Below are 27,468 nucleotides of genomic sequence, written 5' to 3' on the forward strand. Positions count from 1 at the left end.
ACATGTTCAAAGACAAAATATTCACATGCAAAAACTGCTTGGGATTGTTTAGATTTTAATAGTCATTTACACATTAAAAGGATCAAATTCAGAATTCAAGAATTACTCTTTATCTAATGGAAGTAGATAAAATGCTTGAAATCAGTTTTATTATGAATAACAAACAAAGCATAACAGGATTCCTTATGCATTCTGATTTCTTGATGAACAGTTGTGATTCGTGACGTCAACGGATCTGCTCAACTGCGCGGTTTCACCGTGAAAAAATAGCTTACCTTGGGGAGCCACTTCTGATTAATTGTATTATCTCTTTTATACTATTTATCACTTCTAAATTGGCATTATCTAATGGCATTATATCATGATTACATTCAGCTTTTATCATTGAGTAAGCTTGTATCATTTAAAAATCATTTGAAATAATCATGGGATTGAAACCAAATTGAAATCCCTTAAGGATTGAATCAAATTTAGCACCTACTATGCTATTTGTTTGGTTCTGATGTATTTGTCTAACAATTGTGTTTTTTGTTTGTTTATTTACATTTTTGTAATAGGTCATGGATTTCGCACAGAGTGCCAAACACGAATCTTCTTTTAGTTGTGGTGGATGCAGTATGTACAGAATGTGCTATAGTCCAATTTAGTTTAGAACCAGAAGAAATGAAAAATATCCTTTTATTAAGTGATACAAATCTAATTTATGTGTTTAATTTGATCATTATGGTTAGAAATTCACATTTCATCTCACTATCATAAAAACCCAGCTTTTTCGAACTCCCTCTTAAGGTCCCCTCTCAAAATAGAATTTTTTTTTATATGACATAATTCAATTCCAGAATGCAGGGAAACACTCTTAAAGCATCTCAATTTTCAAAATCTATCACATGAGTTTAAAAGACAAATTTGCCTAGGGTAATTAGACCAGGAGCCCTGGGCATGAGGTAGCTGGGAAGGTTACCAATTTCAAATATACAATGGTCTATATGGTATGGATCATGGAAACCCGTTTATTGGGAAACTTGATAAAAACAGATACATTTATGGTCCCTTACAGGCGGATCCAGGGTCATCGTCTGGGGGTGAGCACAAGTGGAATGATGATTTTTCATAGACAAATTTTCGCCAAGTACGGCCGTCAAAGGGGGGTTTGGGGGCCGTTCCCAAGAAAATCTTGAATTTTTGAAGCATTTTGTGAGCCGTATGTCAACTTTTTCATCTGCCTGCAAGTCGCCAATATCCTAGCATTTCATGACACTTAATACCACTATTGAAGCTGGAAGAAAAAATTGATATATTCTCCCAACAAAGCTCGATGTATATACGCAGTAGGCCCCATTGCTTTATGGCGAATAGACTGCTTCTGACATCGTTATTTGAAATTTGTAAGATTTAATGTGTTTGAAATTTTCATGAAATAACTAACAGTTTTCATTGTCTCCTAATTGATGAGGTTCACAGAATAATCCAATGTCGCACGCTTCATCGGATGATAACTCACATATTCGAATTTTTCGTGGTGATCATCTTGTGAAGACTCGGTTGATGGAGGACGTTCATCAGTAGACGGAGTCTTTTTAGAATATGTGGTGGTCATTGTCGAGTTGGTGCGCCAAATACAAACTGTATCTGACATTCTAAGATGTTGTAAAAAATCCGTGTAAACGAATACTACTAAAACTGTCGTGGTCGAAAGGTTACATAATTGGTGGGTATCAAGTATTTACATGTGTGCAATGCATATGCTAATGCATAAACACCCTGGGGCTCTTCGATAAACTCTAGTTTCCAAGGTTAACAAGCCGAATATATATTTTTTAAACATTTCTAGTGGAAAGGTTTATCCAGATTTTTCATCTGTGACTTTTAGGGGGTGAGCACCGATCCCCTGGATCGGCCATTGCCTTAATTGAACGGATCTCATCTATGAATTCAAAATAACACGAACTCTGTCCAAAGCCCAACTCTGTGCATGCTTTTGATGCACTAATGGCAGGTGGCTAAGCCCTAACTTAATCCATGTCCAACCACTTGGAATAGTCTACAAATGCCAGTTTTGTGAATTTGATTCCCTATTGATCAACCCATGGGCACCACCCATTGTTAAGTGGCTTCATATATGTCGTAATGAAAACTATATTTCCTAGTAGCTACTAAAGTTCTGTGAGAATTATAGTCATTCTTAGCATTCTAGTCATTATTAGGCAGACAGCGAAAACCATTTCAGCTAGCAAACAGGTGGAATTTTGTTAACTCCTTAATTGATCATTACTAGTAAATGCTACTGCTTGTGACACATTACAAGAGAATTTATTAACCAAAAAAACCAGTGCAATATGCCACGCATCTCATGATAATGTAAGTGTTTTTAAGACAAAAGTTTTCTTGAATTCTATTATTCTGTTATTTCCTTAAGATTTGTTCATTTTACAGAAACTTTCGAGCTAGATGTGCACTCGAACTAACCTTATGCCACACAATTCATTTTTGACTAATTCTTGTTTTCTATTTTGTAGGAGGCCCAAGCGCCATGCAGTATGAGCAGCCATTTGTCAGCTGCTGCAGCCGTTTTTTATTTATCAATCGCCGTTGCCTTGGTGTCCATTCACTGATATCTAATTTCTACGAACAATGTCTAATTCTATAGTATTATCTATCATGTTATTTTGATCAACTATGCAGGGTATAAATTATCATAACTTGACCTCAAAATTTAGACATGAGCTGCGTTAGATGCGACATGAGCTAATACAATTTACAGTTTTACGGATAGAGATGTTTTGAAAATGCGTTGTCGATGCTATGTTATGATTCCAATGAGGATAAAAATGCTTCCTGCTCAACTTGATCGAGATAAAATCTGGTGTGAAGTGCTGGACTGTGATCGGTTCAATGTATTATCTATTTTTATTGAAAAAGAAACTTTGCATCAATAGAAATGGTAGTTAGTTACCAGTTCTAGTTGTTCGTGACTGGATTCAGTCTTGTACTCAGATGTGTGTCAGAGTGTGTGTCAAAGGTATCCCTAGGGACAAATGCTTGGACAAGGATGACCACCTAAGCAACAATGTGAAACCATGAACATTTGCAGTTTTCCCTGAGGTCAAAGTTTCACCCATGTCTATGAAACTGGCCCCCTTACTGTGAACTGGCTTCTGAAGATATATTGTGCTACTCGACAAAAGCTTAAGATCAGTGCCTCTGAAAATGTAACCTGTTGTATATTGTGATTGAAGAAAAAAATTTTTGTATGTTACTATGTACTGTAGTCAACATGATAGATCATTATTTTCGAAAAATGTATATTTTGTTTTCATAGAATGATTTGTTTAAGTTGGATGTTAATGGTAGGTTGGATAAATCAAATGTTTGGCCCGCCTCAGATTGTATGATATATCTGCTGTCAATATCGCCTACATCAGTGATTTAGAAATTTTGGTGGAATCGGGGGTTCATCTTGACTAGTTCAAGAAAAACCTGGCACTATAGCAGGGATGGAGATATGTCAGGGTTGACTGACTACACCGGTGATTTGCAGTGAATATATCATCTGCATCATTTTTTGCTGGCCCTAGTGAAACTACTATATCTGTACTGTACTTTGCTGTACCATTATTAAGTTGGTTGAAAGGTGATCATCTGACGAATCGAGATCATCGCTTCTGAAATCGAGCAAGAGTTTAACACACATTTGTATGTAAATACCTCAATATTTTCTATATAAATCACTGCTGTATATTCATTGTTTCACGTCCTGATTTCATGTTCGTTTCACACTCATGCATGATCATCTTGGTACACAGTGAGAGAAACATTTTCCTGAGTTGGAATTTTTTCCGGTTGAGGGAATGTAAAAGTTGTAGTCATGTCATTATCTCGGAGTGCTTTTTGTAGGGAGTTCTCTTCCTGTGTTATCATAGCTTCCGAAGCTTGTTATGAAAAGAATCAAAATATGAACTTAAGTGACTTGCTGCTGCGCGGCCAAGTCAGTGATTATATGTTAAGTTTAAGAAATTAATCAAAATGAATAGAATCTCAGAAGAATGTGAACTCTGTAAAGAAAACTTTTTATGTATTGTGATTTAGGAAAATCTTCTACAATGCTATTATAGCGTTCAAAATGAGCTGGCAGCCAAGGCTTACACCACGGGGAACCACGACACCAGCTATCCCACCAGATGCCGTGATGTGCACTCAGTCTTACGTTATCTAAAGCAGTTCATTTTCTATGAACTTTGAACTCAATTTTTAGTCTCCCGAATGCATATATTATCACAGGACATACCAATTATACAATGAATTCGTTGTAGTTTTGATTAATTATTGACTTATTTACGAAAAAGTTCATTCAGTTTTCATCGAAATATAGAAGAAATCGAACACGGAAGACAGTAACTATTAGCAAACCTGTTGCGTCCTTGCCTGCCACAAGTGGATTCCTCGATAGCCACGGGAGGTCGTAGGTTCCCCATAATAAGTACATTTGTATTTGTATGATCAAAATGATTTCATGGCTGTGCTGCCAACTGGATATTTAGCTTTCGGTGTAAATACATGTAGGCATTGCTGGACATCAGAGCTAGCGTTTTCAAAAGGTTGTGAAAAATCTAATATTAATCAGCATGGTCTTTTTTTCAAATTATAGGTTCTTCCCCTGGCTAGTCAAAGTTAGCAATGAGTGAGAAGACGGAGTTGCTTGTGAAAGTACAAAGTTCTAATATTGTAAAGTTCATTTTATTGTATATAGTAACATGTATATTAATCCCACCTTGAACTTATGATGTAAAATTATAAATATTATTTGGCTTGTTTGTAGCTTCTCTGAATCAACTTGAATTCTTTCACGGCCAAGATTCAAATGAATTTGTACCACATATGATAAATAGCGTTAATATTCAAACTTATCGTAGCGAAGGTCATTGATGTACAAATTTATATAGTTGCTTATTTCTGAATGATTTTATTTTTGATGGAAATGGCTTTGTTGCGTTTAGGGATATTTTAAGCAAGAAGCAATGGGTATACAGCAATTAACCAGCAGTCAACCATCCAAAGTATTTGATAACTGTAGTAATCCACCTTTGTCCTCTCTAGCACAGTAGATATCAAACAAGAGTGTTGATGCTGGCATGTATTATTAGTGTATTATTCTATGTTATTATTTGGCTTATGAATTGTACACAAATTAGACCTGTAAGATTGAGGACAAAAGGGATTTTAAGAAACATAACCTATAACGAATCTATTTTTGCCTCAATTTCTAAATTTTATTACAACACAAATTCTGATGTTATCTTATAATGAATTTGCTCAACATTGTGTGTAAATGTTAGTGTGACTCTCAAATATACTTTATAAACTATGTGAATTGAAACTGCATGTTTTTGTGTGCATAAGGGTGTTCATCTTTCATTTACTCATGAAAATTGATTTCTTTGACGCTACTCCCTGAAAGGAACATTGAACTATCAGCCCATACTGTTGCTGTAATGTTTCTGAAAGACTGTAGCTTGAATTTAAATGCCGCTGGATTGTTAAAATGTATAGATTCTGCATCGCAGCGAAAATGAACATTGGTTCTGCCAATTTGCTAGCCCATCGTTTACATTCCTATCATTACAAGATAAAAATAAATCACTGCCTATATGTCAATGTGAATAGAATATTGTTAGCAGTATTGCATGTCACTGCTGATGGTTTTGAATTTGTTTCATTGTAAAAAGAAGGTTATAATCAGCCAATGATAACATGTTTAGGTAAACGAATTAAATGATAGTATCGAAATTTATATCAGTCACATAGAAGGTTTCCATGTTTGTGTATGAAATTGTTTTATAGAATCAAGAAGAAAATTATAAGTTCCAGTTTTAATACTTACTTAACTAGTTACTAATACATGTACTAATTTATGGCCTGGACCCACCCTTTCAAGACAATTGATGTATTACAATAGAACTCACTTAATTGGATTATTAGGGACTGCCCAGATTTGTTCCAATTAAAAGTAAAATCCGAATAATGAACTTAACAGGTTAAGTGGACCAAATATTTTATCCAAATTAGGAGAAAATTTGGGTTGAAAGATCCGAATTAAGCAAGTTCTACATTCATTCTAATTTTTGATGGTCAAGAGTTGGGGCCTCACCATTTTTGATGCTATTTTGTTGAAATAGATTGTAAATACCAGATACATGTTTTAGTAACTTATCACCACAATATCCAGAAATGGGCCACTTTACACTACAATGGTGAATTGTAGGGGGTAGTCACAAGCTAAAAGATTAGCCGTGATCACATGGAGACCATTCGATGAGGATCAGGCTCGAGTAAAACTTGGCCTATTACTTATCAAGAGTTCACACATAAAGCACTCACTCGATACTTTGCTTTGTCGGGGCATTTAGTAAGTTGCTTCCAGAACCAGTAGCAATCAACAGCGGTAATTTGACTCATGCTAAAATTTAGCTCAGGCCTCGTCCAAGGTTTTTGGTCGGGCCATAAAGGTACAGGCCCATTTAGCACCCATGTGAACTGTTGGCTCGGGCCTACAAGGCCAGGGCAAAAGACGCTAGTGTGATCGCGGCAATTGCTGACTGTATTGGTATTCAGAGACAAATTATACGAAAGTTTTTTTTTAACTTGTTCAATCTGAAACAATAGCTGAATAAAATATTTTGTTTCAAAGTTAGACCTCAACAATTTCTTCAATGGTACTTGAAAGAATGAGATTAGAGTTGTATTTGAAAGTGGGCCCGTGTAGAATGAAATAATTATATTCGGAGAACTTGCTTAATCCGGGTCATTTGGAAGCAGTGGAATCCATCCAGTTTACTAGAAATCTGGATTTATGATAAAATTTCACATGATGTTATGTTGGCCAACTAAATTACCGGTATGTCATAATCTGGCGGGGAATTAAGCAGAGTTTTTAGACTTTATACTGTGCATGGATTGTAACTTTACCAACCATTTATGTGATGCTTATAAAAGCAATTCTAAATGGTAGCCTAATCTCCATGTATATTCAACATGTGGCTCATGCCCAAGATACCAAGAGATCCAATTACCGGTAGTACTGTATGGCATCTCGAGCATCATGTGCAGGGAAAATCATGAACCATGTTTCTTCTAGTGAGTGGTGGGATAGGATCAGGAGAACCATTCATGATTTCTGTGATGGGGGATTATATACAAGGATTTATATCGTTACGAGGGGTACAAAATCACATTTTCCTATCTCGAGACAGGGTCTGGAAATTTTGGCACCCTTCAACATTCTGTCAACAAATCATAAGGCTTGCATTTTCCACCAACATCCGAGTATAAAATTCTCTTGGAAAGGTTTAAACTGCCTACTTTTCCATACATCTGTTTTCTGGGAGGGGGAGGTCTAGAAACTGTCTGGTTATGGTGCTGTGGATATCAGTTTCCAGCTATGGTACATTATTTCAAAAAAGCAGAATAGTACTCAAATAATTGCCTCCAAGGCATGTCACTCATTCTTTATGTGCCTGACCTTTTACCTTATCTATAGTAACTGCTATCACTATATTCCTTGTAGTTTTAAAATCTCTATATGGTCGTCAATTCATCTTCTAGATCAAGTTATACATTAATATTTAATATATAATCTTTGAAGAATGTTGCTCTGTTTTGGCGTGAATGCGAATGTTTGTTTTCAAAATCCAAATTTGTTTCTATTTATAAAAACGTAATAAAATATTTATATTTTAACCAAACACAAGGAAATTCGTTGGTTCACTTTTACGGCATAAAAGGTAATATTTGTTTAATTCTTGGCCAACACATTGATTTGCTGCGTTCGATTACCCGATGATCTGCGATTAATCTTGGAGTAATCGTCCAATGATTGGTACTCAAAGGATTGATGTACTCACTTTCATTGATGCATACAAAATATCGGTTGGTAAACAAAATACATTGATTATGGACCCAGTTCCACAGTATATGAGTTGAGATTTGACTCGCTGATAAGAAACTAATTTAAACGCTCACCTTACTCACAACTGCAGAACTCATTGGCTGATCCAGCATACCTTCCATGTCATCTGGAAGGCAATATAAATTTCCAAAATGGCCTTTAAAAATCGGAAGTGGTAGATTTTGATGAAAAAAATCTTTCTCTTAAGAAGATTGAAGACAGATAAAACGGCGCACCATATCCAGTTAAAAAGGCACAAATTAAAAAGAACACTTTTTTTCTGGGCTGATACTGTGACAAGATTTTTAATAAATTGCCCATGGGCAAAGTGTGGGTTACCTTGAAAGCTAGAGGTTGTTTGGAGTAAGGGCATTGCTTGAAAATTATTAATTCGTGACTTCAAAGTTCTAGAAGTTTATAATGTATTTTATCTTTCTTACAGTATTATTTTGTAGTCAAATAAGACCAAAGATAAACATTTGTTTATGGTCTACGTCCAAAATTTCGTAGGGTACAGGCAGGCGCGGCAGGGAAACTATTTTATATTTTCAAAAGAATATTTTTTCACAGTATGAAAAAATATTCAAATAAAATTTATATGATGTCACATATCAGAGGGTGGCTGAATATTGAGTCTTGGGAACGAAACCTCTTCCAATGTATGGCCGCGGAAGCTAGAACACCGGGGCAGTATTATATCGTTTTAAAACCTGGAATTTACCACTACAATATTCAGACCTCGAACTATACCTATAGTTTGCTGCTTAGTATTTTCAGGTCACAAGAAATTACAATTTATTACAAATTCTATCAAACAGAAAACACAGCGCTCATCTTCTGCCACGACGATTTTTCAGCCTGTTATCATATCATTATGGGCGCATTGATGTCATTTTCACGAACACAGGAAGTTTGTCTTTTTGGCGGGGATGGCCGCCCATATACCAAACGTGCACGAGCCAAGCAGCGCTACAGCATCACCATTATAGTAGTCTGTATGTTCCTAAATCGTGTATTGTTGAATTTAACAAAGCAGGTAAATTAGACTGCACAAATAGCTACATTTTTAACGATGATGTTATAGATTGTGTTAAAAGTTGCAACTATCTGGGTTTCAACATCCATTGTAATGGCAAATTCAATCTGCTACAAGACTCACTGTTGAGTAAGGGTTTAAGAGGGCTTTTCAATCTAACTAAAATGCCTGGTTTCAAGGATTTATGTATTCTACAACAACTACAGCTTTTTAACAGTTTACTCAAACTGATAGTTATGTATGGTAGTGAAGTTTGGGGAGTTGTGCCCTATATGTCATTTCTAAAGAAACCAAATGGGTCACTCACGGATATGGGTTTACCATATAACAAATGGGTAGTGCAAAAGCTGCAGTCAAGATTTTTTAGGTTCATAATGGGTCTTCATTCTAAGGCTCCAATTTTACCTATTCTTGGTGATTTGGGAGAGGTTCCACTTTATATTGAGATTACTATGTCAGCTTTGAAGTACTGGAGGTCAGTTATGTCGTCGGGTAATAGCAAATCATTGATCTACTTGTCTTTTCTAGAACAATATGAAGATGACAGGGAGGGCAAATTCAATTATATATCTACCGTTAAATCAATTCTATCAAATTTAGGGTACTCAAATGTTTGGAACAACTTGGGGCATTATTCGAATAGCATTATTCTGGGTATTAGAAAGCGTCTGTCAGCTATCTTTGTGGATCTCTGGCATAAGGACATAAGATCAAGTGATCATTCCCGTTATAATTTTTATAAAGCAGTTAAAGTAAGTTTTAAGTTAGAAAAATATTTATTAGTGCTAAAAGATTATAACCTCAGAAATGCTGTTGCTAAATTACGGACGTCTACTCACAGCTTAATTATTGAAAAAGGTAGACACCGCAGTATAGAAAAGGAAAATCGTTTGTGCAATATTTGTAATGTGTTGGACGATGAATGTCACTTTTTGTTCCATTGTAAAAGAGTTGCCAATCTGAGAAAGGAATTAAATATAGCTATCTTAGACGTTAATAGTTTAATCTCCACTTTCGACAACCTAAACCCTACAACCAGCATTGTTCAGCTAGCCAAATTTATTAAACTCGGTCTGCCATTGTCCTAATATTTCTTCGATTAATGTTCTGTATATTTTCAATTATGTTTTAACTCATCTGTAATTAGTGTTAATTATGCTTCATTTTATTATTGGTTTATCTCCTATTATGTATATACTTGATTTTACCGAATTTGTATCAGTTGCAAACAATGTTTCATTAATGTTTATGCTGAATAAAGATTGAATTGAATTGAATTGTATGAGCGAGCGTGTGTTTGTGTGTGCAACAGTTTAATGTTTAGCAAGCACTCTTGCGCAAGTGGATGCCTTGTGTAGTGAACGTTCGCTTCACTTCAATCTCAATCACCAATCACCGGGTATTAAAATGAAACAATACCTTTGGCGATATGTGAAATAATTATATTCTCACCAGTAAGGAGCATTAAAATTCGCACATATACGGCACCAGTCCAATGAAACGTTCGCCATTAATGGCTTTCCCATAATTATTTTAGTAGCGCCGGAATTCCACGTATATCCCAAAAACAGCCAATCACATTCGCTCGTAGAGACGACGCCCTCGATCGAGGTCATTGCGAGGTTATGCGCAAGGGCAAAGAATTTTCCCGCCAAAAACAGTTTTTCGTCGAATTTAAACAAAGTTGACCATTATGTCATCGACGGAGGTTCGTCATGTCTTCAATCGCATCGTTTATACGTCGTAACCCGAGAACCGATGAAAAAAATTCTCACATGAAAAACGTACCTCCTCATCATGAAATCTTATAAATAAGTACTGTGAATGCAAGGATAAAACGGCTCTAATCAATAGAAATAGATTTAAAGGGGGAAACGTCAATTAAAAATATATTGGTAAAAATTTTATTTTACCCCGTCACCCAATGTTGTAATTTGCACACCAAAATTCATGGACCATTACAGATTTCAAATGTAAAGAAAATTGAACTCAATAGATATGCACTCTTTAGGCTTTATATTTCAATATCAACATCTGATCTTTTCAAGGAAACAACAACTTCTTGCTTAAAATCGAGCAGAACTTGCCTTCAAAAATTTGACACACTTAGGTCATGGAGGCAGTGATTGTGCAATGCCAACCAGTGAAAGGTATTGTAAGGTGCTGTCATCTCTTGGGGCTTAAAGGGTAACTGACACTTTTTTAAAGATTTTCTACTTTTTACACTAAACGATATATTATAGTATACAATAAGGCTAGGTGATTTCATAATTGGAAAAATCTTTTCAATCTAGTCAGAATAGATGATTTTGATGTTCGCGCACCTGTTCAGTGTATACTTTGCTTCTGCTGAACGCGTGGTACTGTGTCTATTAATAGAACTATGTCACTAAAGTAACGGCTCGGAAATGATGTCTGTAGAAATGAATAGGAAATAAGCTACAAGAGCAATTCAACTTAATTTTATACCTATTTGGCATTCGAATTGAGACAAAATGCCTCTTGATTTTGAAAGTCTACATATTTATGATTATAATTAGCTGTTGAACGGACCATATCCGTTCAAACTAAGCGCAAAAATAGGATTTGAATAGCCATCCATGGCATTTTCTAGTAGACAGCAGGGCCGCGAACATGGATGTTTAAATCATCGTTTTGTAATATCATTTAGTGATAGTAAGTAAGATCATGGTTAGATCTAAGAATATTTTCACTTATGAACTGATGATGAAACTTAGAGAGAATTAGCCGCAAGAATAATTTCCAATCTAAGAATATTTTCACTTATGAACTGATGATGAAACTTAGACAGAATTAGCCGCAAGAATAATTTCCAATTCTTTTCTTGAAATATACCTCGTATTGGTAGCGGCTTTGGTCACAAAATAAGAATATTTCCTCATCCATCCTATTTTAAAACTTAGAAATAATGTTTGTGAAAGATTTGTGATGTAATCTATCAACACTCTTCTGCAGCGTGTAACTTTAATCGAAAAACATTAATCCTTTGAATATTTGTTGTCAAAGCTGTAGAAATTTATGAAAGTTTTTGTAGAGTTTTGAAGTGTTAGTTTTCAAACTAGGCCTACTTATCTTAAATGACTTTGAAAAATAGTAAATAGTAAACGAATATGAATCTATTTATTCTTTAGCGAGATCGAAATCCGTGATCAAATAAGACACTGTAGTATGCTTGTGGTGCTGCACTATTGGTGAACTATGGAGCAGCAGTAACAGTGCTGAGAGCTTAGCATAGTGTACTTTAAAATAGCTTCATAGCAGCGGATTGAAATCTGCATCTTCAATTTGATCGATTTAGCCTATTCAAATTACTCATTGATTCTTTGAAACAGGTTTATGCAATAGACAATAGATCCTTTTACCTCCCTGGCCAGTTTCAAAGCTGTAAAACAATCTGGCATTGAGATATAACAGAAAATACACGCAGTTTCCTCAAAATTCAACGCATTTCTATGGACGCTATTTCTCAGCTCTGCCTGTAATGACGTTGCAGCGCGCACCTGCTGATTTAGCCGACGCTGAACAGTAAGCGATGTTTAAACAACGAAATGAGGTCAAAAATCTTGTTACAAAATCACAAATTGCGCGTTAACTAAACATTTTGGAACAGAACGGTTGAAGATGAGTGTATAGATCAATAGAATACATCATATTTTAAAATTTAAAAAAAAGTGTCAGTTACCCTTTAAAAGAACTACTTTTATGTTGCGATTCTACAACATTGGTTAATAATGGACACATATTAATAAAAAGGGTACCAACCGACCCCGAAGATGCTGTTGCAAATTAGCAACCCGGGTTAACATAGGGTTAAATTGCATCTCAGGACCCCAAACCCCCAATATTTGGTTTCGCCGTCCATGCCGCTCATATGACATTGTCGTCAGGTTGTGTTACATCCTTGCCCTTTTATTAATAATTATAATTATAAATACATGTAGTGCCCTTCTGAAATTTGAAGGTAGTTGATTATAGCTCCGATCCGCCCCTGCCCATAACTGGACCATATTCATTATGACAAGTTCGGGACCATGATTCACTTATGAATGCGTCTTTTTCTTGTGTGGGCCGGCAGAGAAACTGGCGTCACAGACCTTTATCAGAGGCAAGTTTTCCACTTTGATCCACTTGTCCATCATCAAGCGATTCTACAACATTGGTTAATAATGGACACATATTAATAAAAAGGTAGCAAGTTTTCCACTTTGATCCACTTGTCCATTATCAAGCGATTCTACAACATTGGTTAATAATGGACACATATTAATAAAAAGGGTACCAACCGACCCCAAAAATGCTGTTGCAAATTAGCAACCCGGGTTAACATAGGGTTAAATTGCATCTCAGGACCCCAAACCCCCAATATTTGGTTTCGCCGTCCATGCCGCTCATATGACATTGTCGTCAGGTTGTGTTACATCCTTGCCCTTTTATTAATAATTATAAATACATGTAGTGCCCTTCTGAAATTTGAAGGTAGTTGATTATAGCTCCGATCCGCCCCTGCCCATAACTGGACCATATTCATTATGACAAGTTCGGGACCATGATTCACTTATGAATGCGTCTTTTTCTTGCGTGGGTCGGCAGAGAAACTGGCGTCACAGACCTTTATCAGAGGCAAGTTTTCCACTTTGATCCACTTGTCCATCATCAACTTCAATGCAAGAATCCAACAATCCAACAATAGCAAAAATCTGGCCGAGGGGCATAAGTAACTGTTAAATTAAGTTACTTCATTTATAGTTCTAATCGGACAATTAATCAGCCTCACAGTTCTGGAGTAATGCTCAGTCCAGTATTGCAGCCCCAAGCCCGAGAAAATTTTGAAATTTGCCAACCTCAAATGTAATCTCAGCATTAGTGGGAAAATTAAATTTTCACACATCTAGAATAAGGGAATCCTATCATATTTTAGCTTCGTTCATCCATGAGTTCTGCTCAAGTGGAAAAGTCGTAGGCTTGATCCGCCCCAGTAATGGAAGTCTTCAGTAGAATGATATGTGAGAAATATAGATACCAAAACCACAGTTTCAGTTACACAAACTTCAGCTTTATTTTATACTACACGTATTTATAAAATTGAACAACTAGAAACAAATCAAATCCAAAAACTATATCATTTATCACCAAGATCGGTAGAATCATTCTCAACCAGCAACTTCTAGGCTATAAAATATAATATAATCATTAATTCATAATTTTGAAACAAATTAAGTCATAGGTAGTCGGAAAGAATTCCATAAATTAGGGGTCCAGGGACTTTGGAAAGTGGTCTGAAATGCTTGACAATCTGATAATCTATAAATTCAATGCCCCTTGGGTCGCCTCCATTACAAATTACAAATCCGGTTCAATTTCACTCTTTTATCGATCAAGTGATCATCCGGACGTCTCAGGATTCGACATTCTGGCGAGGTGGTTTAGTTGCTGAGTGGAGCCGTGCGGTTAAGATGATAAACTAGGGGTCCAGGGACACCATGCCCACTTGGGAAGTGGTTTCAAATGCTCAACAATTCAACAATTTCAATATTCAGCGCCCCCTGGTGACCATATACAAAAAAAAAATGACCTTGAAACTCACCAAAATCATAGAATATATCAGCAGCTACGAATTTTGTAATTGATTGTGATAACAAAATATGCCTCAATACCAATTCAATATGGAAATACTAAGTACGATTACGATTTATTTACACTCCAACCATTTCCATGGTATATGGAGGAAAACTATTACACGTGTATATACAAATATTTACAAAACAACACTGAAGTGATTAAAATTTAGAGAATGAAAACGTAACGAAATATATATAAACATCAACTATTTACAATACTATATATACTATTATATACATCAACTATTTACAATACTATATATACTATTGGAGGGATCTATATACATCTAAGCCGGTCTTAATGAATTTAGCTAAGTTGACCGTTGGGTTTTTCAGAATATCAAGGGTATTAAAGGTATTCAAATTCAAAAAGTTTTTGCGTTGTTCGTTAAGTAAGGTACAGTCAAACAGAAAATGGGATTCGTCACCTAAAGTATTACAAGTGGGGCATATTCTATCGGCTCTGTCTAAATGAAGGTTTGAAGATTTGTTCACAGGTAAAATATAGGACCCGACCCTAAATTCAAATAAACTAGTTCCTAAGTCATCACCAAGTTCTATTATATACTTCTCTAACCTAATATCATTTTTATATTGCCTAAAGTTAGTGTATATCGGATTAGTATTTATGGCAGATACAGTTCCTTGAAGGTGCTGGTCACGGAGTATCTGTTTTATTCGTTTTGAAAAAGATTTACTGTTAGTCATGAATTGCTGCGTCCAAATGCAGGACAAACCACAGTCATCAAACGTTTTCTTTATATATGATAACCAAGGGCTCTTAAATTTATCCCTTAAAAATAAATTGAAAGATATTTTATAGAGTATTGAATTAAGTTTGGTTTGCTTTCCAGATACTGTTTTCACCCAAAAGTTAATCATCCTGCGTCTAACATCTATATTCAAAGGGTAACGTCCTAGCTCTGATAAAACTTGTAAGTTGCGTGAATATTTCGTCACTTTCATTAAGATTTTACAGAAGAAGCAATGAATATTTTCTAATAAATCAAGATTTTCGTATCCCCAGATCTCACACCCGTACATGGCTATTGGAGCAACACACGTATCAAATAATTTAAACATAACATCTATGGGCAATTTCAAACATCTGCCTTTTTGAACGATCGAAAACATAGCTCTGATAGCTTTATCGTAAAGATACTTTTTTGCCTTAGCAAAGTTACCATTCCAATTGAATTTTACTCCGAGATAAACATAATCTTCAACTACCTCTAACTCTTGATCACCAAACATAAATTTCGAAATCGTTTATATCCGGGATTTACTTCGCGCAAATACTAGTACTTTAGTTTTCTCTGAGTTAACAGTGAGACCATTAGCCGCGCAATATTCAAATAAGGTATCTAAGTGTAGCTGAAGAGATTTCTCATCCTCAGCAAGAATAACTGTATCATCTGCGTACAGTATTATGAATAAATTCAGTAAAGTATCAATATCCTGATCACGATTCAAATTTAGTTTTTCTATAAAATGACAAAGTCGGTTTTCCACGATCAATGAAAAATTCTTCAATGTCGTTTAAGAATAACGTAAAGAGGATAGGTGAGAGATTTTGGCCTTGTCTTAAGCCTCTATCAGCTGCAAAGTATTGTGACGTGCCACCATTTAATTCAACACATGATTTTATGGAGTTATACATATTTTTGACCACATTGAAAAAGTTTCCATTAACACTGTTAGCAATTAATTTTCGCCATAACGTTACCCTACAAATCGAGTCGAAAGCTTTCTTAAAATCAACAAAGGCGCAAAAAAGTCTTCTTCCCTGACAAAGATACAGCTCTACGATTGTTTTAAGCATGTAAATATGATCAATGGTGGAATATTTCGATCTAAAGCCAGCCTGGGCTTCACTTATAATGTGATTCGTATCTAGGAATGTTGACAATCTTTGATTTAGGATACTTGTAAATAATTTACCAAGACAGCTAACTAAGGTAATACCTCTATAATTATCAGGATTAGAGGGATCGCCATTCTTTTTGAAAATGGGTTTGATGACGCCTATAGACCACATCTCTGGAACATATCCTGTTTTAAGAACTAAATTGAATAATTTTTGTAATATATCAACCAAAAACGGATACTGACTAAACCCCAACAGCTCATTCGTGATTCCATCAATGCCTGGGGCCTTATTGTTTTTGAGTAAAGAAATAGCCTTAATTACCTCATCACTGGTTATATCACTGTTCAAAATATAATTGTCATAGACAGGATGGTCACCCACGTCTGGGGGCTCATCACCGTCATTGGTTTCATTGTTAACATTATTCAAATCATTTAATCTCATAAAATGTTCAAGAAAGATATCAATATCTATATTAGCCTCATTATTTTTTGTTCCGCTCGCAGATTTTAGCATCGACCAATACTTATTTGGGTTATTAATTTCGCATTCTCTCAATTCCTTAATAAATTCATCCTTTTGTTTCTTCTTATTTCCTCGGATGACCTTTTTATAGTTTTTAGACAAGTTCTTAAGGGATTCAAAATTGGAAGGGGTAGGGCAACCCCTATATCTTTTTTTCATATAATTATATTTCTTCTGTGCATCTCTACAGTCCCTGCCAAACCATCTGTTGCGGACCGGTTTTTTGCAGTTATTACTTTTCCTACTTTTTCTATGGTACATCAAATTACACTCATCAACACTTGATAATAAAGAAGATACAAATCTATCGGTAATCTATCCATTAATGTCATCTGGCGATTGATTTCCTAGATCTTGCAACCCGTCCAACAGTAACTTATCTAAATCATTATCTCGTAATCTTGATTCTACATTCAGGAAAAAATTGATTTGATCTAGTACTGACCCATCTAATTGAAGTGTTAAAGTTCGAGTGTTCATTGCCCCTTTCATTATCACTAGCAATGGTGTCCCTAGAATTCGTATACACGCACAGATTAATAGGATTATGTCCATCAGATAATAATGGGTCAAAAGGCATTATTTCAAAGTCCTCAACATAACCAAACAGTTCTAAATCACACACAAAATAATCGATGACACTAGTGTTCCTAAAAGTATAATTACCTGTCTGATCATTGCCACATCTGCCATTGAGGATAATTAGTGAATGGTTCTTACACAAATCTATTAGTTGATAGCCTGTATTATTCTTTCTTTTGTCCTGATTATTTCTAGTAGTGGGAACGCCTAAATTAATCAATGAGTCAACAATAGGGTCTAAGTTATCATCTTGAATTATCTGATTATCAGGTTCCAAAAAGTCTGGCATACAAGCGGTGTGAGCATTAAAGTCACCAGAAATTAACACATTGAAATCATACTCAACTTTCAATTGCAATAACTCTATTTCAATTTCTCTGATAGCTATTCCTGAATAATAACGACTATTTTCTGGAGGAATATAAATTACACCTAAAAGTACATGTTTGTCGCGATTAAATAAATCTTTATCTAATAAATACCAAGATACAAACTGAGAGTCAGTCGAAATTGGTTTTATTTTATTTTTCATGAACTTCCTATATATGATACCGACGCCACCTGATCCTTTTTTTGAAAACTTTTTCCTATTTTTAAAGTGCGCCATATGGGAGGCGGGCAAGCTACAACCTAAATTACCGTCTAAATCATCTAAGTGAGTTTCAGTTAGACATGTGATGTCATTATTGCTAATAAATTCACAGAATTCTGGGATATCGAGTTTAGCTATAAGGCCACATACATTCAGCGTAGAAAACTTTAATGATGATTTGATACAAGGAATTTCACTTATGTTCGCTGCGTTTGCTGTACTAGTTACATTTTGCTTATTTAAATCAGAAGTGTTAACATTTCGCTTATTTACATCAGAAATGAAATTGTTAGGAGTTACATCAGGTACATGATTGTTACTATTTACATCAGGGTATGTATCTACCGTATGAGAATTTACATGCGAGCCAACGATATCTCTATTTACATTTGGATAACTGTCACATAAATTTACACTATTTATAAATTCTATAACATAACAACAACTTCGACATACAAGGACAGTCCGGTCTACGAATTGTACGCAAAGTTATTCTACTATCCAACGCCCCCTGGTGACCATATTTAAAACCCAATAACCTTGTAACTCACCACAATCATAGAATATGTCATAAACTACAACTTTGCAATTGATCATGGTAACAAAATATGCCTAGGTACTAATATAATAAGGAAATACAGAGTTTATTCTACAATTCAACGCCCCCTGGTGACCATACGGAATAACTCATGTCCGTAAAACTCACCACAATCATAGACGATGTCATGAGCTACAAACTTGCAATTAATTGTGGTAACAAAATATGCATAGGTACAAATATAACATAGAAATAGAATTGTATTATTCAACGCCCCTGGTGGCAATATACATTAACCAATGACCTTGAAACTCACCAAAATCATAGAACACGTTATGAGCTTCAACTTTCCAATTGATTGTGGTAACACAATATGCTTAGGTATCAATATAATGTGGAAAAACTGTGGAAAATCTCAGGTATCAGGGATCCCAACAGTAGTTACCAAAAAATTGGAAATCAATTTGGCCTCATTCTGTCGTCTAAGCGCCGTAGGCGCGAAGCCACCCTTCGAAAATTTTTGAAATTTGAGGCAATTCCGGGCATCCGAGAAATCTTGGGTCCGAATCTAGCAAAAATTAATATCAGTTTGATGTGGAAGCCATGTTTGATTTATAACATCGAAGATGTATCGAAGATTCGGATTGGTGGTTGAAATCTTCAAACAAACAATTGAAAGCGGGTTCAAATCCTTGAAGCAGCAGCCATTTTTCTCGGTAGAAAGATTTTTCAGTAGTTAAAATTAATTTTATTCGAATATAAAAAAATACATTTACGGGCAGTCGACAATTTGGATCCATTGGTATTGATTTATTGAATAGTTTTGATTGACAATATGTATGCATCACGCGCACGTCAGTCTGATCATTACTGCTGTGCGCTGATCAATAGCCCACGTTAACGCAGTGTGAGGCGCATGTATGAATGCTATCGTACATTGTTCCACTATTTTCTTATTCATATCGTGTCAGCACGTGGCCGCCTACAATACTGTACTTCAGTACGCAGTACAGTAACGATTTTCTAGATGTACGCTATCAAATTTATCGATCTCAGAGACCATAAACATTTTTTTTAAGTCGGAAGATTGGGATCCCTGGGTATAAAACACCCCTTTCCAAAGAATACCCATCAAAAATTGCAATGAGTAATGGCGAACCAGTAGGAAGCTACAGGACTCAGGATCCTGGCCAAAATTGACATTATTGGGCACAAAAAGGGTCACAGGACATTTTGCGTCCAATTGACCCAATTTTTCTTACGCTGATGGGCCCTTGGGGGATTCAAATACATATGAAAGATCAAGGTAAATTGACCAAAACGTCTTCAAAATTTCCCTCAAAAAGTTCAAAAATGTGTAAAAAGTGCTGATTTTGGCGAACAACAATGGCTGCCAGTCAGCCATCTTGATTCTGTCAGGGCCAATTTTTGGGCTGAAGATGTGTCTAGGGTAGATACATGTGTAACCCAAATATCAAGGCATTACATCGAAGCGTCTTCAAAACTTCCCAAAATAATCGGATTCCATCTACCGATGGACAGACGGCCGACGAAAAGTGAACGCAATAGCCCGCTGGGACTTAAGTCCCAAGTGGGCTAAAAAAAACAAAGCTTTTAAGCATTTAGACAGGCAACCAGCCTAGACTTGGAATTCGACACGCAACCAGACCATTAACTGATGGCACAGATGTTCTCCCCAATTCCTCGAATTTTTCAGCGGATTATCTGGATTGATATCCGGACGTGATAATAGAATTGACCCCTAGTGAGCATATACAGAAACTAATGACCTTCAAATTCACTATTCCAGTGCCCCCTGGTGAACGTATGAGGAAGCCAATGACCTAGTAAATCACCAAATCAAAGAAAGCATTGCGATCTACAACTTAGCTATTGATTGTGACTTCAAAATACACTGGGGGTAATTTTACTGGGGGCAATTGTCCTGGAGGGAATTGTCCCAATACAATTGAACACTTTCCAAAATTCAGTCTAAGGAGAGATGAAACGTGAAAGCAAAAGCCATCTGGCGCTTCACTCAAAGACTTGGACTCATTATTGTATTCATGCAAGTGTCTGTGTGTCAGAGCTGTATCGCAAAGTAGTTAGTGCCTATGTGACAACACACTTACCATTGTTCCCATTTTTTATAGGTTTCCCGGCTTCCCATTTTGTAACTTTCACATGTGCCACACCTTCTTTCTTTGCCTCTTGAAATTGTTGTTTCAAACTTTGACGAACAACTCTAGCACAGATTGATGAGAACTGGACATAACTGAAATCCGATGCAATAAGGAATTCCTTAAAAAATTTGACTACTTCGAAGCAGCGAAGATATATAGTTCATTTCCACAAGGAATGGTAACAAATTTTATATTTATAAAGGATGTTCCAATATCAGTGGTAGGTGCTAATTTAAAGCAAGGTTGCTTGTCGGGTTTGAGACACCTATCGTCCCCCACGCGCATTCAAAACACATATCAGACATCACACGTTCACACATTCAAATTTACAAAATTACAAATGGCAGGAAGGGGCAAAAAATATAATCCCCTAATATATGATATAAATTTGCAGAATACATCAGTTAGCCTTATATAAATGTGGGGTCGTTCATTTAGTATGTACACATGTAGGGGAGGGGTCAAGGAGGCCAGCACTCCAAGACACAGGAAAAATGGCTGACCTTGATCAAAGGGGGAAGGGGCCAAAATCCATGAATCAATGCGTACATACTAAATGAATGCTCCCTTAAAGAATTACGAAAGTTCCTGAGAGAGAATGACACAAAACATCTTAAAATTAGCAGAATTGGTTTATTCACGCGTGTAAAAGACTTTAGAGGAACTAAAATATTATTTTTTGGTGGCAATTTTTAGCCACTTGAATTTCAAATATAATCTTCAAAGTGTAATAATAAATGAAAAGATAACAGAAAGGTCAGTGTATGTTGTACGCTGACCTTGCTGTTATTATAACAGTAACTACATTAAAATAAATAAATTTATCTAAATCTTACATGTAGTTACTGAGGAGCAGTAAAGTGCCGACTGAGCATCAGTCGGCAATTTTGATATGAAAAAACGACTACGCAACTGGGTGAGTGGTTCACGCGAGCTATTTGTATGTACATAGTACGTACCATACCGGTACGCAGAGAATATGAAGCACTGTGAACTGGCCACTTTCAGCACTGGGTGAACAAATATCGTGACCACCCAGTATAGGTGTAAATCAGTTATTCTCCTTAAAAAACCTCTTACAATATCTATCCATGATGATGAGACTAAGATGGCCGCCAAGGGGGAGAAAAATTGACTGATCAAAGAACCCACATGAGATCTTCCCACCCATAACGAATTATGCCTTTTATCACTGGCATTTGAATAGGGGCTTTGATGGAGAAATATTTAATAATTCACCAGCTTATTATGTTATTCCTACTTCAATCTTCTGCCATGTTTTATAATGGATTTTACCATGATTCATAGTGTGCCACTAGCCTACCTATACTAATACAGGAAACGCTCCTATCTCCATAATGCTTAAATATTTACCAACAAGTAGGCTATTGCAGGGTCCGATCTAAGCACTTGTCCGATTGCCCGGGACAAATATATTCTCATCAGGGCAAGTAGGTAATCATCATCACTTGTCCGCCGGGCTAGTGCAATTCTATGTCACAAAGCTTTTTTCCCACTCGATACAACAGATGACAGTGCCACCAATCGGACTGCCTGCGAAGGGCAAGTATTTTTTGCAGGGGGCAAGCAAATTTTCAGATATGCTGGCCCCCGGGCAAGTGGCTTTCATTCCTCAGATCGGACCCTGCTATTGAGACAGCTGGCAACACAGGAATCCTAAGAGGCCTTTGATTATTACCTCTTACAGAACGCTCATTAGCCTAATAGAGATAGGAGCATTTTCTGCCTCTCTTTATAAACGAGGCGAACATTGGATCGTGGGTAAAACAGAACTGCAACATCACGGATAAAGAAATGAAGTGGCTATTTTTACGACGTCATAAAGCCGTCATAAATTCTATTCTTACGAGGGCTTATATTTAATTTAGGATTACGGTCCAGAGGGGAGAGGATTAGTGTCAAGAGGGTAACAAGTGGGTCCAGTTTTACCCCTAGGTGCTAGCCTATATGTAGTTGAAACATTCGGTTGGTTTTCAGCGAGCTCGATGGTCTAGTGGTATGATGCTGCGCTAGTAATTTACTGGCCCTGGTTAGAGTCTTGCTCCATCCGCTCAGTTTCATCTAACTAAAACCTCCATTCTCCACACTTTCTTCCACATTTTCTAAGTCGCGCAAGTCAATTAGCCAATCAGAATGAAACATTGTAAATATAGCTGTCGTCCGTCTACGATGACGTAAAAATAGCCTGAGCGATAAAAGAAGGGTCTCGTTCGTAGATGACCTATCATTTTTATAACACACAAACAACTAAGTCAAAGCCCATATCCAGTTATTATTTTGGCACTATTGCACTTTCGTACCCCCCTCCAAAAATTTTTCATTTCTGCATATTATTAATCAGGAAGGTCTGGAGAATCTAAATAAATTAATCATCATCATCAGTGCCCTAGCCGTGGGGGCCGTCGCCGCATCACAGCTCGCACAGTTTGTTGCCAATTACTTTTGACCAAAAAAAAAAAATATTTCATGTCAGAATTCTGATAATTTGGGGCCCATTTCATCGATTCTAACCGACATGTCGGCCACACTAATTACCACCTGAAAATGTCTGAACAAATATATGTCTCAATAAATTAAATTGAATAAATTTCGTTTTTGGGCATTTAACTTTCCTTCCTCAGAACATCTTAAAATCAATAGCTACACATGAAAATAATGATAACATATGTGTAATTTTAACAGATGGTTATGTTTGACATCATGGTTTCTGCAAACTTAAACAGCAAACAGGGTTCACTGTTACCTTAGGATTGAGGGCTGGGAGGACCTATGGGATATGGAGTTTAATCCCACCAAATGCCAAGTAATCCATATAACTGCACGAAAGCCCATCCCTACATCCTACATGCTACATGGCCATACACTACAGTTGGTGCACCATGCACGATACCTAGACGTGGACATCGACCATTCGCTAAAGTGGAACCATCATGTATCACGTATATCCACACTGCAAACAAATCCCTAGGTTTCATCAAACGCAACAGCAAAACACCAAACCCCAAAATCAGAGAGACTGCTTACAAGGCCCTGGTTCGCCCACAGCGCGAGTATGCTGCAGCTGCATGGGACCCTTATCTCAAGTCGCAAATCAGCACCATTGAACAAGTACAGCGCGGGGCTGCACGGTGGGTCCTTTACAATTACAGCCCCCAAGCCAGTGTTAGTGCCATGCTCGCCACCCTCGGCTGGCCGACCCTCGAAGAGAGCAGAGCTATAGGCCGCCTAACACTCATATATAAAATTGTTTATGGCCTTGTGGCAGTCCCACTACCAGCGAATGTGACCCAACCCACGCGCCTTACAGGTCGTGGCCAACCCTCCGTCTCATGACCATAAGAGCAACACGTGACTGCTACAAGTACTCTTTCTTTCCAAAAACAAAAGCCCAATGGAATATTCTCCCGGCATCAGCTGTCCTGACCCAGTCACCTGAATCCTTCAGGAGGCTGGTATCCATGGCACAAAATCGTCGAAAACCGGCGTCATAGCATTTTCGGTCCAGGCGATTTCGGTCCGAATTTCGCGTTCAAAGACACATAATTCGTGAACTATTCATTGGAAGTTAACGGGATTAGTTTCGTTAGAAGCAGGAAGCAGGAAGCAGGAAGCAGGAAGCTATTAGCTTTCATATCATGCCTGGATTATAGAAATCGGATAAGAAATAACGAAAAAGTAAGTGACTGAAGTTGAGTAGTTTGTGAGCGTCGTTAGCCCCCTTGTTATTTTATATATACTATATACATTGGATTAACAGATTATCGTTTTTACATTACCTACAACTCTGATACGAGCCCCTGTTAGCTATATCCATAAAAAATTCAAATAGCTCCAATCTTACTGAAAGAGAGCTTGTTGGAATGGGGAGGGCTCAAATAACAATATGCTTTTTAAATTTTTGAATTATCTTCAGTAGTTTTCGAGATATCGCAAATTGAAATTTGAAAATTTGAGCGAAAAGTGTCTTCATGTTTCAATACACAAAAACTGTGATCTAAGAAGGCAATATTTCATGTAAACAAACTTCAATATCTCTTTTTCTCTAGAAATTTAAAGAGCAATACACTCATAGCACTTTCAGGTGACAGTTGAAAGACCCAAAATTTGTATCTGATTCCAAATGCCTATGGTTTCCATGGAAACCAGCCAAAAAATGGTAAAATAATGAAAATATCGATGTTAGATCAAAAGTTATGATGTAGAAAGGGGATAGAATAACTAGTTATCAATAGTTTATGTTTGCCCTAAGTTTATCTAGGAATATCTATTATTATATAGATTATTATTATTAGGTTTCCATGGTAACGGCAAGAAAAAATTTGAAATATTGAGAAATATTGATATGATTTCAGATGAAATTATTGTTTTCGCTACATAATTTTTGAAATGAATAAACATGATTATCAAGGCCTGTCAGTTAGGTCTATAGCCATAGGCTCCTATGGCAAATTGATTTAAATATACCAATTTTATATATTAGGCCTATTTGCTAAATGAATTTTAATTAAGAAAAGCAGAAAATTAGGCTTGGCCTAGCTCAAAACGCTGAAATTTGAAATATATTCATGATATCATAATAAAATCAATCAGTTTAGAAACATAAACCAAGCAATAGTAATAATACTACTAATAATAACTAAATAATAATCCATTTGTTTTGTTCTGAGCTAAATTTCAACAATATTTTATATATATTTAAATTTTGCTGCTTTTGGAAAATCTCCTCGGGAGCCTCACTGTCCCATCACGCGCCTCTATTTTTGCCCGTCACAAGCCTCAATTCATCACATTAGACGCCTCCCTCTTTCAACAGCCGCTTTACCGACGGGAGCGTAGTGGCGATCCGCGCGCAAAAAAATTTTTTTTGCCGATCATTTCGCTAAATCTGTCCTAATATTCAGAAATATAGTGATGAATAATTATGAATCGGAAAATAAATACAATAATTCACCGCTAGACCGATGAATAATTGTTGAATATTGATCTCATCACGAGCAGCGCGGCGCATCGTCATTCAATAACAAGTGCCGGCCGCCAATTTGTATCGCTCGCTTCAACGCAAAACTTAGACATCGACTTTTCCGGCAGCGATCGCTCAGCCCCGAAACGAAATAAAATCATGCGGTCTTCAGTATTTGAATTTAAGATCCTAAACCTTCCGATTCCTGATGATTCGTCGCTTATTCCGGGTCCTAAGCTGACAAATTTTGCTCTTGAAAAAGGCTATATTTCGATTTCTATTTTCTTCGACTAAAATGTGGATTTATACACTAAAGTAAACCAACCCCCAAGTGATAAAGATCGATCTTATTGGTTGATTCCAAAAGATTTTAGCTCATTTGCATTGATAGACAGGTTTTATAAATGATTTTACTACGACATGTCAAAACGCGTAGTAAAACGCGCATCACACTTTTCCTAATCAATAATGGTCGTCCCAATCGATAGTGGCGCCCCGCGCGGACATGAATTTACCTACCCCTGTGCTTCAGCCAGGAAATTTTTGGTAGGGGGGTATGAAAGTGCAATAGCGTCATTATTTCTGTGATATATAAATTTTTTAAAGACCCACATGGGTTATCCTGCAACATTTTCTGAACTGAACTGAACATTTTAAGCGCCTATGCTTTACTTCACTCGGTTGATTTCCGGGTTTTACAACGGCAACGCCAGCCAGAGTCAGAGAGAGGGGCAAAGAACGGCAAAACGGCAATAAAATAAGGAGTCTACACTCTTTAAAAGCAGAGAAAATAATTCATATGAACTGTTTGAAGATAGATCTGACATTATAAACTTACGTGAGACCAGCTTGACGCCAGAATGCGACCATTTTCGATAATTTAATCGTAAATTTAGCCCAAATAATTGAGAATGCGAGATGGCCGAAAGGTCAAGGTTTGCGGATATCATGCTATTTACCGACAAAAAACGATAAAGACTTAGGCCAAGTTACGGGCAAAAGGTAGAAAGTTTCTAATGTCCGATAAGATAAGATAAGATAAGATAATTTATTACTCTCCAACCATTTCCATGGTACGTGGAGGAAAAAAAGATTTTGTTTACAAATATTTACATATCGAGAGAAAAAAAAAAATATTTTAAAAACATAACAAGAGTATTTACAATATATACAAATACAGGGTACTATTTACAATTGACAGACTACAGGGGGGATCTATATACATCTAAACCATCTTTTATAAATTGTGCTAATTGAAAATTTGGAGTTTTTAATATATCAAAGTTTCTAAATGTTTCTAACTTCGGAATGGTATTGCGAAGTTCGGTAAGAATCTTACAATCAAAGAGAAAATGTAATTCATCCCCAAAAACATTGCAGATTGGGCACATTCTTTCGTTTCTAGGTATATGGAGATTAGAAAATCTATGTACAGGTAATAGGTGGGATCCTATTCTAAACTGAAAAAAACTAAAAACACAATAAATCACCTAGTTGGTTAATATAATTCTCAAATTTAATATCGTTTTTGTATTCCCTGAAATTAATATATAACGGATTATTATTGATTTTGAAAATAG

The 27,468-nt window shown here is 36.4% G+C and overlaps 2 protein-coding genes across 2 annotated transcripts in view; one reads left to right on the forward strand and one right to left on the reverse strand.

Annotated features, from left to right (window-relative positions):
* The window catches only part of LOC141902145 (voltage-dependent calcium channel subunit alpha-2/delta-3-like), a 167,175-nt gene extending 159,494 nt beyond the window's left edge, over positions 1 to 7,681 (forward strand). Inside the window, exons 37-39 of the mRNA XM_074789785.1 lie at positions 558 to 670; positions 2,273 to 2,358; positions 2,517 to 7,681. Coding sequence (XP_074645886.1) covers positions 558 to 670; positions 2,273 to 2,358; positions 2,517 to 2,612 — 295 coding nt within the window. The 3' untranslated portion in view covers positions 2,613 to 7,681. The remainder of the gene's footprint in view (positions 1 to 557; positions 671 to 2,272; positions 2,359 to 2,516) is intronic.
* Positions 7,682 to 14,030: 6,349 nt separating this feature from the next.
* LOC141902532 (ATP synthase subunit epsilon-like protein, mitochondrial) lies at positions 14,031 to 26,847 on the reverse strand. The gene is made up of 3 exons (XM_074790306.1): positions 26,727 to 26,847; positions 20,857 to 20,999; positions 14,031 to 14,168 (listed from the first exon to the last, which is right to left on the reverse strand). Exons 1-3 carry the CDS (start codon positions 26,756 to 26,758, stop codon positions 14,164 to 14,166), a joined length of 180 nt encoding a protein of 59 aa, XP_074646407.1. The 5' UTR covers positions 26,759 to 26,847; the 3' UTR covers positions 14,031 to 14,163.
* Between the last annotated feature and the right edge of the window lie 621 nt (positions 26,848 to 27,468).

The sequence above is a fragment of the Tubulanus polymorphus genome, chromosome 3 (assembly GCF_964204645.1).
Source record: "Tubulanus polymorphus chromosome 3, tnTubPoly1.2, whole genome shotgun sequence".
Classification (NCBI taxonomy): domain Eukaryota; kingdom Metazoa; phylum Nemertea; class Palaeonemertea; order Tubulaniformes; family Tubulanidae; genus Tubulanus; species Tubulanus polymorphus.

Coding starts and splice junctions, on each gene's coding strand:
- LOC141902532 (XM_074790306.1), bottom strand. CDS start 26,758: ATGGTCGCATTCTGGCGTCAAGCTGGTCTCAC. Junction 21,000..26,726: donor TGGCGTCAAGCTGGTCTCAC/GTAAGTTTATAA, acceptor ATCGGATTTCAG/TTATGTCCAGTTCTCATCAA.